Genomic DNA, 13,071 nt, shown 5'->3' with positions numbered 1-13,071 from the left:
GGTTTAGTTCTGGTTTAGTCCTGGTTTAGTTCTGATTTAGTTCTGGTTTAGTCCTGGTTTAGTTCTGATTTAGTCCTGGTTTAGTTCTGGTTTAGTCCCTTTATAATAAACTTGCAAGAATGAGAGTCACAAATCCAAAGCACATGGTTATTAAAGTGTTCAATTTTGCCATACTGTGTAACATTCCAGCCAAAACAATGACATCTCCATGGAGACAAGAAAGTGGCAGACCCTCCACCAGAAAACTTACATTGTGCACTTTTATCGCAAAATTTAACACTTTAATAACCATGTGATTTGGATTTGTGACTATTATTCATGCAAGTTTATTATAAAGGGACTAAACCAGAACTAAACCAGGACTAAACCAGAACTAAACCAGAAACTTAACCAGGTCCTAACCAGGTCCCAACCAAGTCTACATCAGGACTGAACTAAGATAACAGAACCTTTTTCATACCAGTCTCTTTAAGAAATGTGCAAAGTAAACAATGAATTAAAGGTGCACTATGGAGATGTAATTGCTTTGTCTGGAATGTTCCACAGTATGGCATTACACTTATTTAACTTGCATGTTTACATCAGCTGAGTGGCACAGCAACATCACGAGACTCTCAGGAAGAGAGCTAGAAAGCAGTCCAAACTGTCAGCTATGAAAACAAACTCTTGGTCTGAAAAAGGAACCTAATAACATAAATTATCAGAAGACCAAACTAACCTCATTGGACTGTTAAACGTATTTTTGTGGATTTATTCAGTCATAGACTTTTATATTGCTGAAATGGGTTAGTGATGATAACAGCTTGTCTTCTTGAAGATAGAACAGTTTAAGGCCATACTGCGGAATATTAGAATCAAAATAACTCCCTTGAGAGAAAGTTATGGACACTGCACCACAAAATGACAATAGTGTATCCTCGATTATGGTTCCCACAATAGAAAACCAGTACTATGTTCTTTGAGAATTTACCCTTTGAAACATTCATTTCCAGTGGTTTAAGTTCCAGAGCTTCACCGGTCTCCACCTGAGCAGCTCCAGCACACATTGGACCACATGCACTCATTAGCATGCATGTAGGTCAAGTCGTACCATGCTAATGCAGAGTTTCATCTGGTTTGGGCTAAAAAGAGGCAAATTAATTCTATTCTTAAATAATTTGGGGACCACAACACTGATAAGGCTGCTTACATAGACAGACAGTTAGAAAAGGCAGAAATCATTTAAATCATATTTACAGTGAGTGAACAGATGCTACATTTAAAAAATAGAGAAAATAAATATAATTGATATGGTAATGTAATATGAATATGTGAAACTAATCATGAAGAATGTATGCAACCTGTCTGCAAAAACTGTTACTTTGATTTTTAAAGGTACACTGCGGAACATTACTGGTGGAGGGTACAATTTCTTGGTACTTATTCCTTTGGCTAGAATGTCCCAGCGTATAGCATTAAACAAATCTACTTGGAGACAATCAGGCTATTTTAGGCAATAACATCTCCATGAAGAAAAGCAGGTGGTGTACCCTCCACTAGAAAGGTTATACAGCACAACTTGAAACATTATTGAATAGACTATCTGATATTTGTCTATTTGATTAGTATGTTGTTTGTTTTGAAAAATGAAAAAAAAAATTAAAAATAAAAAAAAAGATAAAATAAACCGATGACATGTCAAAGGACAAATAAAGAGTCAAAGTGGGAGTGTACAGCCTGGGTGAGCAGGTTAGAGGTTGTACAAGGGAGACAGCTCCTGATCATGCCTCAACTGAACCAATGTCTCTTACACAGAATTACATTAAATATGTCAAAATAAACACATCCTTAAATGAAATGTCAAAGAGGGAGTATATGACTTCTACAGGCTATTAACTGCTCACACATAACATATTTAGATCACCGTGCTACTTTTGATTGTTTTGGAAATACTGTATTCATCAGATATTACATATTAACATGTTTTATTAGTTTCTGTTTGTTTTTTTTGGTCCTCCCTGCCTTTACTCTCCGCTCTTAGGGCCTGTCCACATAATAATGTTTTTTGGTCCAAACGGTGAAGTTTGTATTCGTATTGGTCTTTCGTCCACACAGAGACAGTGTTTTACGTGGGCAAAAACAGTGTTGTTTTTTTTTTTAGAACAGATTCCAGAGTGGAGAAATGAGTGGAATGGAGAACGCCGGTGTTGTGTTGCTGTGTGGACAAGCAAACTGCAGCTTTTGGAAAACAATGACGTCACGACTCCGTCAGTCCTGATACAGCGAAGTCTGCAGCCGTCGAACTGGCCTCCACAGACAACAAGAGCGTGGCCGGAATGTGACAGGTGTAGGCTAAAGAGCTGCTCCTGTCACCCAACAACCGAAACACGCTGCTAGCGCTAATGCTAACAACATGCGCCGCAGAATGCGCACACGGATCAATAACAAAGATTATGCATGATTAATTAAACTGTTAATAATTATCATCAAATCTTATGGCTAAAAACGAAAATTTATGTTTAACTTTTGAAAAAACAAAACAGCTATATTTCTGGGATACATCTAAAATAGACTAAATTACCTTAAAGTTAAAAGAAACAGTGATGAGATTTGCATGATTAAATATTATTATCATTGTTAACAGCGCCACATACAGGCGTGGCAGATGTATTACATCATTTTCACTCCGTGCTCCATTGTTGTCTGGACTTGAATATTTTTTGATCCAACACATGTGGACGCACATTTTTTTCAGCCTGTAAAAAAAAATCCAGGAGCATTGTCACGTGGACGTAGCCATGTCACACATCCTTCAGAGCCGCACACTACCGCATATCCTAGTGTATTGTTTTGTAATCTGCTTTTGTATATTCATGGACAATTGCCGCACAGAGCGTAGGTGATGAAGGTGTCGGCTGAGTCATGTACAAGCTCATACAGTTAACTGTAAGAAGGGTTCAAACGGGGCCCAGGAGATCACTAGATTACTCAAACATGCATGGATGACATATTAAACCTCTTCAGGCATGTTTTTGATGAGGGAACAATGCTATACCAAGGTGGAAAACTCTAAAAAGTGGATTTTGCATTATACCCCCTCTTTGTAAATAATATTGATGATTAAAAGACAAACAAACAGTGAAAGTGGGAGTCTGCAGCCTGGGTCAGCGGGTTAGAGATCGTACAGGGGACAGATCCTGATCATGCCTAGACTGAACCAGTGTCTCTTAGACGTCCTTACACTCTCGTCAGTGGCTGCCTTATCTATTTTCACCTCAGGCAGGAGTCGCCGGTCGGGCCCTGGTCCAATCAGAGACACCACGCCATTGCAGTCCACGGTGCTGTTCCTCTTCCCTCCTGAGTGGGGCGCCAGCGGGTGGATGCGTGAGGAGCCCTGGCTGTAGCCACTGTAGCTGTTGCGTCTGTAGGGGATAAAGAGAGAGCCCCGCCGGTCCTCGCTCTCCTCCACCGTGCTGTGCTCATCATCGGCGAATTCGTTCTCGGAGCCCATGTCCTTCGAGCGGCCCTTGAAGCTGAAGATGCTGCTGCGGCTGTTGTGGCGTGACATGAACGGAGAGCCAGGGATAGACAGCAGGGACTAGGAGGAGGGCACAAAAACACAGTGTAACTATGGCACATTACTGTAGGAGTTAGAATGGAGACAGTTTGTGCTCTTCATGTAGACTGCCCAACTATAATAAATGACTGCCCAACTATAATAAATGATCCCAGAGAGGAGGAAAAGAACAAGGCACTTCCCCTTCAGAACACTATCATAACACAGTCAGCATGCATCCAGCGTAATGAAACTTCTGCACATTGCATCAGGTTTCTGAAGTTGTAGTGTGTTGTTTTTAGGCGTGGGCAATACTTCGATATTTTAAATATATTGAGATATTTTTTAAACTCGATATGGATTCTGACATATCGTATATATTGATATAATGCTTATATTTAATTCTGATTTTGCCACTTCGCTTATTTGCCTTCTCTGTGCGTGCCCCCGCCTCCCTGATTTTGCTGCTTGTGTATTGTTCACTCCTCACTACCCAAAGTTGGCGTCAGTGAAAAACTTCTATCACCAACAACCTTTTCCACCATTTACAGACAAAACCATCAGCAGCACATCCTCTGTCACAGAGAGAACACTCATGTTCCACTGAGTCGTGTCCTTTAGTCTGAAGGAAGCTGAACCGCATCAGCGACACAAGGAGTGAGCTGTTTATGCAAATGAGTCATGCAGTTTTAAGTTTCATTTCTGTTAAACATAAACACGTGTGTAAAACTGCATTAAACACATGATAATCTCAAACGGGCTGATGTGGTTCTATACTTGTTATGCTTTAAATGTTGTAAAGTTTAATAATGAAAAGTTTATTTATGCAGAAGATTTTAATCAATAATCTGCTGCAGTGTCACTTGTACAATAGTGTTTGGAAACGTTGGGTTTGATCTGCAGTGGATTGCGGGAAACCTCGCAGCTCCTTACACTGGTGAGGAACATGGGTCTGTTCAAATAATGAACCTCCTGAGCTTCCTCTGCTAAAGGAGCTCATGGTTCTGGTATGGTTAACAGAGTTAATGCAAAGATTAACTTGAGTTGAGTTGTTTTATTTATGAATGAAAAGAAGGCAACATGTATTATTTATTTTATTTTACAGTTAAAATTATTATTTATGTAATCAAAGATTTTTCGTAATCTTAAATGTTGCAGAAGCACTTTGTTCCTACATGAACTGCTGACCTCTTGCACTTCAATAAAAAAACACATTGTGGAATTTGGCAGATTTGTTTTTGTAGGAGTTTTTGGGGTGTTATTTTTCCTGTACACATATCGAGATATATATCGTATATCGAGATACAGCAAAACATGTCGAGATATATTTTTTGCTCCCTATCTCCCAGCCCTAGTTGTTTTATTATCAGTGTATTGTTAAATGATGCGGGAGAGGAGGCAAAGAAGAGCATACTGGCACATGCAGAGGTGGCTAAAGGAGACACCCTTTTGCCCTTTTCTGTTTTAAAGGCATAAAGCAGTACCTGCATACCTGTGCCCATCTGTGGAGTGTTATAAATGTCTACACTACAAACAAATGGAGCCTCTATTAGAATAAACCTAATATTTTTGCCTTCCTTTCCATGAACACTAATTTGAGAAGAAAAGAGAATGTTGGACTGACTTCAGAACACTGTTGGAGCTGACTTTTTATGACAAGTTTGTTTCTTTTCTTTATTCTCTATTATCAAAATCCCATCCCAATGGTTACATGTTGCTCAGTTGTGATTCTACATGGCCTCAACATTGCATCAGAAAGCTTTAGCTGTTCTTATTACTGAAAAATGTTATTCTCTTTAAATGTATTATGATTATTTCAATAGTTTGTAATGTGATTTGATGGGGAGTCAGTAGCTCAGTCGTTAGAGTTTTTGGCCACTGATCTGAAGTTTGGTGGTTTGAATCCCACTCTTTACACAGACATCATTGGGAAGAGCAGTGAGATCTACTGACCCACAAGCTGGCACTGCACCCACAGATGACTACTATCACTATGTCCTTGGGTCTGTCCCTTGGGTCACTAGAGTGTGCGTACACTCGTGTATGAATGTGTGTGTGAATGTGAGAGTGATTCCTTGATGTAAAATGAAAATGTTTTGAGTGCCTTAAAGGGCCCATCTCATGCAAAATCAGCTTTTCAGACCTTTCTACCTTCTAAGAGTGATGTGTGGGCCTTGTATTTGTCGCCGAAGTGGGTTTTAGATTGATTCTGGTTTTTTTTTAACAAATTGCAGCGTATTTCTGCCACCCTCCTACGTGACAACGAACTAAAGCTGCTACAACGATGACGCGGCAGCTACACCTATGACACGTTTGACGTAGCAGAAAGCGCTTCAAAGCTAAACTTCCCTTGACTAAAATAAAGATAGAAACATATAAAAATACCTGGTCCATGATGGACGTCTTCCTGCCCAGTCGAGTCCCAGGGAATCTTAAGGTGCTTCGTTTGCTCCCATCGTCAGACTCAGACTTCACCACCTTCTCGCTGTCTCCTTTCTCCTTCTCCTGTTCTTTCTGACGCCATTTCTTCTTGCGGTTGCGTCGCTCTTTGGCGCTTTTGGAACTGAGCCGTGAGACCTCAGAGGAACTCCTTGACAGGTGCCCCCCGCCCTCGTCCTCCAGGGCCGCCTCTGACACCGTCCCTGCTGAAGTGGCCATCGCAGCCGCCTGGGGAAACAGAGCAGACTTTAAAACAACAACAACAGTCGGGGCAAAAAAGTCAAACGTGGAAGTCTGATGGTACAGTTTGAGGTCAAGGTCTGACAAAAGATCCCATTTCTGAGGCGAAGAGTAAAAGGATGCAGCAATGAGCCCATAGAAATGTTATTATTTAGCTGTGAAGCAAACATCTTTACATAAATATATAATAGGATGACAGGAGGAGAATAGGAAAGAACCATAGTTGTATCATTGTAGTACAGTTCCTCCTTTAAGTTTGCAATATTTTTTTTATTCCATTTTTGAGACCAACATTTTTGTTCACTAAAAGCCTTATAAACCAATGTATTTTAGATTCAAAATGTGTTTTATTATTGTAAAAATACATTCTAGTAGCCTTACCGTTTGAAACCATAGACTATATAAAAAACAAGACAAAGGGAGTGTGACGAAATAAAAACACCCGGATCATGTGGAGCAAGGTAGTATGAACATTTTAAGACTAAAATGAGGAACCTGACAGCACCAGTTATGAAGAGAGGGGCAAAGGTTTTTTCAATACAAAGTGAATTGGAAACGGAGTCGATGGAGCCAGAAGCACATCCATGCTCACTTCCTGTTTGGAATGAGGTGGCTAGTGGATTATAACCTGGCTCACACCAGACTGATCTGTGTATCACTCTGAAATGAGTTCTACACATTATCCATCTGGAACAACTGAAAGCGTTTAGAACAGGGATGTCAAACTCAAATTCACAGAGGCCAAAATTAAAAACTGGGACTAAGTCGTGGGCCAAACTAAATATTTATTTAAAAATTTGAGCAACATCTGCATGTTTCTTCTTCTTTAGAGATATGTAATGTTAAATCTTTTCTTAGTAAAATAAATGTTTAATAATAGTTTTGCTTAAACATTGACTCCAGAACAAGCAGAATATAAAATAATAACAGCATTTTAAATAAATAATTATAATTATAGTCTATCTGTGTGCGGCAGGCAGCTCTAATACATATTTGATATGATCTTGCAGGCCAAATATAATTATACCGTTGGCCAAATTTGGCCCCCGAGCCTGAGTCTGACAGGTCTGGTTTAGAAAAAGGAGGAACTTGCAGCAGAATGGCTTGAGCTGATCGGGGAACCACCCTGAAGTGCCCACCCACCAGTTTCTTTTGAACCAATCACAGCAAACCTGTCAAAATAACAAATCCAACTTGTGCCAGGTAAAACCACAAACAGTGTCATACTGGAGAGGGAAACTGTCCATAAATGAATTTAGACATTTTTGCAATACAAATTTGTGCATGAAGGGTGTTATCTGGTTGTGCGGCCATGTTTGTGTTGCCCCGTGTAGGTGATAAACTGTATATAGAGTATATAGAGAGTGTATGGTGTAGGCTTGGAGCTTGGGCTTGTCGTCATGTTGCTTGAGGCCCCTCCCCCTGCCATAGAAGATCTGTGACTGGGCCGAAAACTGCATGGGTTAAACTTAAAGGGTCCAGCGGGAGCACCTCAAGATGGATTCTCGTGAGTTTGTGAACTCACAAATATGGTGAGAATAGCTCTGTCCATTAGTAATATCAGTAGAATATTCCTTTAAAGTGTCAGATGGCAGATGTTTTTAACCTGGCACTGATTTATTTTGTCACAGGTGGATCATAAGTCTGGATATTTCTTTCAAAAACTGTAAATCTCCCCTAATTTCCATCACAAACAGACCTGATGAAGTCTGAATTTTGGACATCATCAAACTCCAGAGCACAGCCAGATGCCCTCCCTGTCTGTTGTAACATCTCTCACCTGCGTCTCCTCCTGTTGCCTCTTGAGCTGCTCTAACATGGCTTTAAACTCCGCCTCCTTTTGCTCCGCCTCCTCCATCGTGGCTTGGTTCTGCTCCTCATATGCCATGGCCACCACAGCCAGGATCAGATTCACCAGGTAGAATGAGCCCACGAAGATCACCAGCACGAAGAAGATCATGTAGGTCTTACCCGCAGCTCGCAGAGTCTGAAGAAAATCAAACATGTGAAATACAACATGGAGTCACGAGGTTCAATACATTGTTACATAGTGTGTAACTTTGTGGAGGTGGAAAGTCGACTGCATGATTCTATGGAAATAACAAGTTAAACATTCTCCTCGTGTGTTTCTATGTTTTGGCAAGAAAGTTACTTACTGTTAAAATGAACAAATATCTAATAAAGTTGCATTTCTTCTATTTGAGTCTTTTTCATGAATAACATTGTTTAGGTCTGTTTTAGAAGTGCTTAAAAACCTGGTTTAGATTTTGTATTTGATTAGCAGCTCACAGAGTCTGGGGGGAAAATATCACAATACAGAGTCATGGGGTTCAAAGGACAGGCTCAGATTTCAGCGATCATAATGAACAGAGATGATGCAGAGAGCAGTGGTTTTCAAACTGTGAAGCATGTCTTTTTCTGATTTGTCTTAGTTTACTTAGACCTTATTTTCTGTCATTACATTTTTAAGGCTTGTTTTAGACTTGGTTTAATCCAGATTTGGTTTAAGAACCATTTTATAAAAGTTTTCCAAACGTGCTATGAATATTGCACCAACAAACAAGACGGAACAATTTTTTTCTTGATTGAAAATTTGAAAAAATATCTTTACTGCAGTTGCTATTATTACTACTTTTGCTACTATTACAACTACTCCTGATTAACTGGAATAACCAACTATTAAAGTCTTTGAATTTTTTAATCATCATTAAATATATCACACAAAATTGACTATTAATCATGTTATAATGTTGTTACCTGATCAAAAACATAACCAGATGTTTCAGTAACACTTTATTATTAGTCTGTCTACAGCTCCAAAATTCAATAATGCTCTGTATGTATAATGTTCTACTGTGTAATGTCATGTTGCTTTTACCTTTAGTTCAGTAGAGAGGAGCAGCAGAGAGAGACTGAAATCATCTCAAGGATTTCAGTGAGGGTTGGAGTTTAAAAACACAGTGGAGCACTTTCTGTATTACTAAATGACATCACAAGGTGGAACAGAGTGTTTTCCTTTTGAAGAACTCAGCCTAAACATGCAGATTACACAACTCCAGGTATGTTTGTGATAAGGAAACACTATTATAGCATCAATTAGAAAATAGTGTTAGACGAGCCCTTTAATCATCTAAAAACATGTGAAAACCAGTGGCAATGTTCAATCAAAATGTAAAAATGTAATGATACACTTGGTTTTGTACATATTCTGTATGTTTTCATTCTACATTATTTTACTTTTATCTGGTTAAATGTGTTTAGAAAATCAAAATGAACAATAGAAACAATAGTTTGACTTGTCAGCAAATCAACAATTAGCCCTAATAGCTACATCTTACTGTGACTTGAACTGCTATACTAACATTGTTTTAGGGAAACTTAGACTGTATAACAATACATGCATCATGAATTTCAGACTTCCAGTCAATGAGCAATCCATACTGGGAAGGATTTTCCGAAAAAGTGAGCATCAAACCACCATGTTTGTTTTCCCAGTGAGATGAGTCTATTGACAAAGTCAATCTTTTCAAGTCTTTTGAACCATGTTGCTTTTGTTTCTGGTTCTGATATTGTCATATTTTAGTTTTGGGATTTGGACATTGTAATTATGTGGTTGTTGGATGTTTTAACAGCGGAAAACGGCTCCGAGAAATGGGCTTCGGAAGTTTGTGAACTCTATAAATGCAAAAGAGAGTCAGATGTGTGTGACTGCAAACCTCTGTTCAAACTGTTCCTCTTCCCAACGAAATTGAAAAATAGTGAAAGGTGAAGGCGATGGGCAGGATTGATCCACAGGAAGGACCAAAAAGGAAATCTTTGACTGCCTAAATCATCCCGAGTTTGCAGCGAACATTTTATATGTGGAGCGACAACAAAGCGGGATACCGTTTGTTAAGCAAGAGGTGCAGAAGACAAACAGACTGAGCTGCACTTTCTTGTTCTTGTGGTTTTACAGCAATGCAGTGGAAGGTGTTTCTTGGTGAACAGCTGGTGCCTTTCACTTTGGCATTGACTTTTTAAATTCGTAACCAAGGTTGAGTGAGGGATTGGGATTTTGCTTTCTTGGTGCTCCACATACAAAAAGTTCGCTGTAAACTCGGGATGATTTAAGTCAGTCAAAGGTTTCCTTTTTGGTTCCTACTGTGGATCAATCCTGCCCATCGCCTTCACCTTTCACTATTTTTCAATTTCGTTGGGAAGAGGAACAGTTTGAACAGAGGTTTGCAGTCACACACATCTGACTCTCTTTTGCATTTATAGAGTTCACAAACTTCCGAAGCCCATTTCTCGAGCTGTTTTCCGCTGTTAGGATCCAACAACCACACAATTATGATGTCCGTATCCCAAAACTAAAATATGACAATATCAGAACCAGAAACAATAGTGATATGGTTCAAAAGACTTGAAAAGATGGGCTTTGACAATAGACACATCCCACTGGGAAAACAAACATGGAGGTTTGATGCTCACTTTTTCTGAAAATCCTTCCCAGTATGCACTGCGCAATGACATGAAGTCCGAAATTCATGATGCATGTATTTGCTCAAAAAAAACAAAAACAAAAAAACATCCTGTACCAGCATGTAGAGATTTTCCCAGAAGTCCTGTGTCATGAGCCTGAAGAGAGTGAGGAAGGCCCATCCAAAGCTGTCAAAGCTGGTGTAGCCATAGTTTGGGTTCCTCCCGGCTTTCATACACGTGTAGCCCTCCGGACAGCGCCTGGAAAAGGACCAAACATGATACAATAATATGATCAAACTCTATAAATATGAATTTGTGTGTTTAGCTGCTTACCCTGAATCTGAGCTGTTTCCACAAAGGAGAGCGTCCAGCTGACCGTGCAGGAAGTAGAAATTAGCTGTGGGAAAAACAAGAAGGAAAATAATCAGACCATTAAAGGTGCAGTCTGTAACTTTTAGAGTGACGTGTTTGCGACATGTTTGCAGTGTTCCACAGTATGACTGAACTTAGCAAATTTCATGGAGACATCACCGGGCCAAGTCACAGCTCAGATCTGTGAAGTGGCGACCCTCTCAAGAGAAAATGCAGATTTTTAAGGCAATGTCTGAGCACCAAACACATATAACTGACAAAATGCAAAATGGATACGTTTGATAGCACACTGTGGCACATTCCGGGCAAAGCATCTCTATGGAGAAGCAGGTGATGGACTCCTCGCTGGGAAAGTTACTTAGACGCCCTTTGAATTAATTTAGATGTGACAAATTCCAAAATGATGGTGGTGACCCTCTCAAGTTGTGGTCCTTTATTACACAAAATTTACTCATGAGCTTTGAGCCATGTTATAATGTTGTTACCTCATTAAAAACAGACCTGGAGCTATTTTGTTTCATTCACACATGTTTGAATAACATTTTATTATTAGTCTGTCTACATCTGTAAAGCTATGATGCTCTGTTCCACCTTGTGATGTCATGAAGTGGTACTTTTCAATTAACAGCTCCTTTCACCTTTAGTTCAGCAGAGATTGGCAATTCCATGGGCTGAAATCATCCAAATGCAAAATAACTCTTTTCACATTGTATCTTCTGCACATATTCAAGCACAATTTGGGTTTTGGAACATCCATTACACAATAGTTCTGAAATCTTACTGATTTCTTGGAGACAGTCACAGACCAGGAACTATGAAAGGCCACCTATTGCTCACCCATGTGGGAATTATAAGACGATGTGAGGTGGAGGCGGGGCGGAGGTGGTGGAGCGGGGGAGGGGGGCGGGGGCGAAGTGCTTTCTGCTACGTCAAACGCGTCATAGGTGTAGCTGCCGCGTCATCGTTGTAGCAGCTTTAGTTCATTGTCACGTGGGAGGGTGACAGAAATACACTGCAATTTGTTTAAAAAAAAAACAGAATCAATCTAAAAAACACTTCAGCGACAAATACAAGGCCCACACATCACTCTTAGAAGGTAGAAATCTCTGAAAAGTTGATTTTGCATGAGATGAGCTCTTTAAGAACATAGTGGAGCACCTTCTGTATTACCACATGACATCACAAGGATTTTCAGTTTGAGAGAAGTCATCCTAAATGATGCAGGGTTTGTGTGTTAAACATGTGTGAATGAAACAAAAAACTACTCCAGGTCTGTTTGTGATGAGGAAACTACATTACTGTCTAACATAGATCAGAAAAAGTGTAATCTGGACCTTTTAAATATTTAAATAAAGTGTCACTTGGTGCTTACAGTCGTTCATGATGTACTCCCCCCAGTCGAAGCCTCTGCTGCCGTTGGACAGGTACTGCCCTGTTATGTTGATGGGCCAGAAAACACACTTCTGTCGGAGGTTCCCCATGAAGAGCTGGAGGCCGATGAGAGCAAAGACACTGAGGCAGAACACGGTGAGGATCATCACGTCTGACAGCTTCTTCACAGACTGGATCAGAGCTCCGACGATGGTCTTCAGGCCTGAGGAGATACAAGAACAGAGCAGAGGTCATGTCTGTGGGAGGAGCGTCAGAACAGAAGCATTCACTCATTTTTAACAGGAGGGTAATAAATTAACATAGGTAAAATTTTATTAAAATATCTATATCTTAGAATATCTTATGACTTATGGAGGACTTATGAGGCTACAGTTGCTCTGCGTTTTCCACTGACCCACTGAAGATGTGAAGCAGAACTAAGTCCCATTTTTACTCTTTATAAGTCTCTGTGATGGTTAAATCTGTGTTCTTGGGGTGTTTGAAGTGTCTCCCTCTGTAGTTTCTGGGAGGAAAACCAACCTTGGAATATGGCAAACTTGACCCAAAGAGAGTTCTGGAAAACTCTGACTCTTTTTCCAAAGTATTTGACAACGTTCCATGTTTTTAATGTGATTACACTGCTTAATTTCAAT

General features: G+C 39.8%; 1 protein-coding gene across 1 annotated transcript in view; it reads right to left on the bottom strand.

Annotated features, from left to right (window-relative positions):
* Window positions 1-13,071, bottom strand: part of scn8ab (sodium channel, voltage gated, type VIII, alpha subunit b) — a 97,890-nt gene that overhangs the window by 39,048 nt on the left and 45,771 nt on the right. The window contains exons 7-13 of the mRNA XM_020923216.2: window positions 12,420-12,641; window positions 11,009-11,072; window positions 10,792-10,933; window positions 7,995-8,201; window positions 5,921-6,202; window positions 3,254-3,577; window positions 1,714-1,716 (exon numbers count right to left, since the gene is read on the bottom strand). Coding sequence (XP_020778875.1) covers window positions 1,714-1,716; window positions 3,254-3,577; window positions 5,921-6,202; window positions 7,995-8,201; window positions 10,792-10,933; window positions 11,009-11,072; window positions 12,420-12,641 — 1,244 coding nt within the window. The remainder of the gene's footprint in view (window positions 1-1,713; window positions 1,717-3,253; window positions 3,578-5,920; window positions 6,203-7,994; window positions 8,202-10,791; window positions 10,934-11,008; window positions 11,073-12,419; window positions 12,642-13,071) is intronic.

This window comes from Boleophthalmus pectinirostris, unplaced genomic scaffold (assembly GCF_026225935.1).
Source record: "Boleophthalmus pectinirostris isolate CB_2022bp ecotype Guang Dong unplaced genomic scaffold, ASM2622593v1 HiC_scaffold_3, whole genome shotgun sequence".
NCBI lineage: Eukaryota > Metazoa > Chordata > Actinopteri > Gobiiformes > Gobiidae > Boleophthalmus > Boleophthalmus pectinirostris.
The sequence above is the reverse complement of the archived record's forward strand: the minus strand, read 5'-3'. Positions and strand labels throughout refer to the sequence as shown.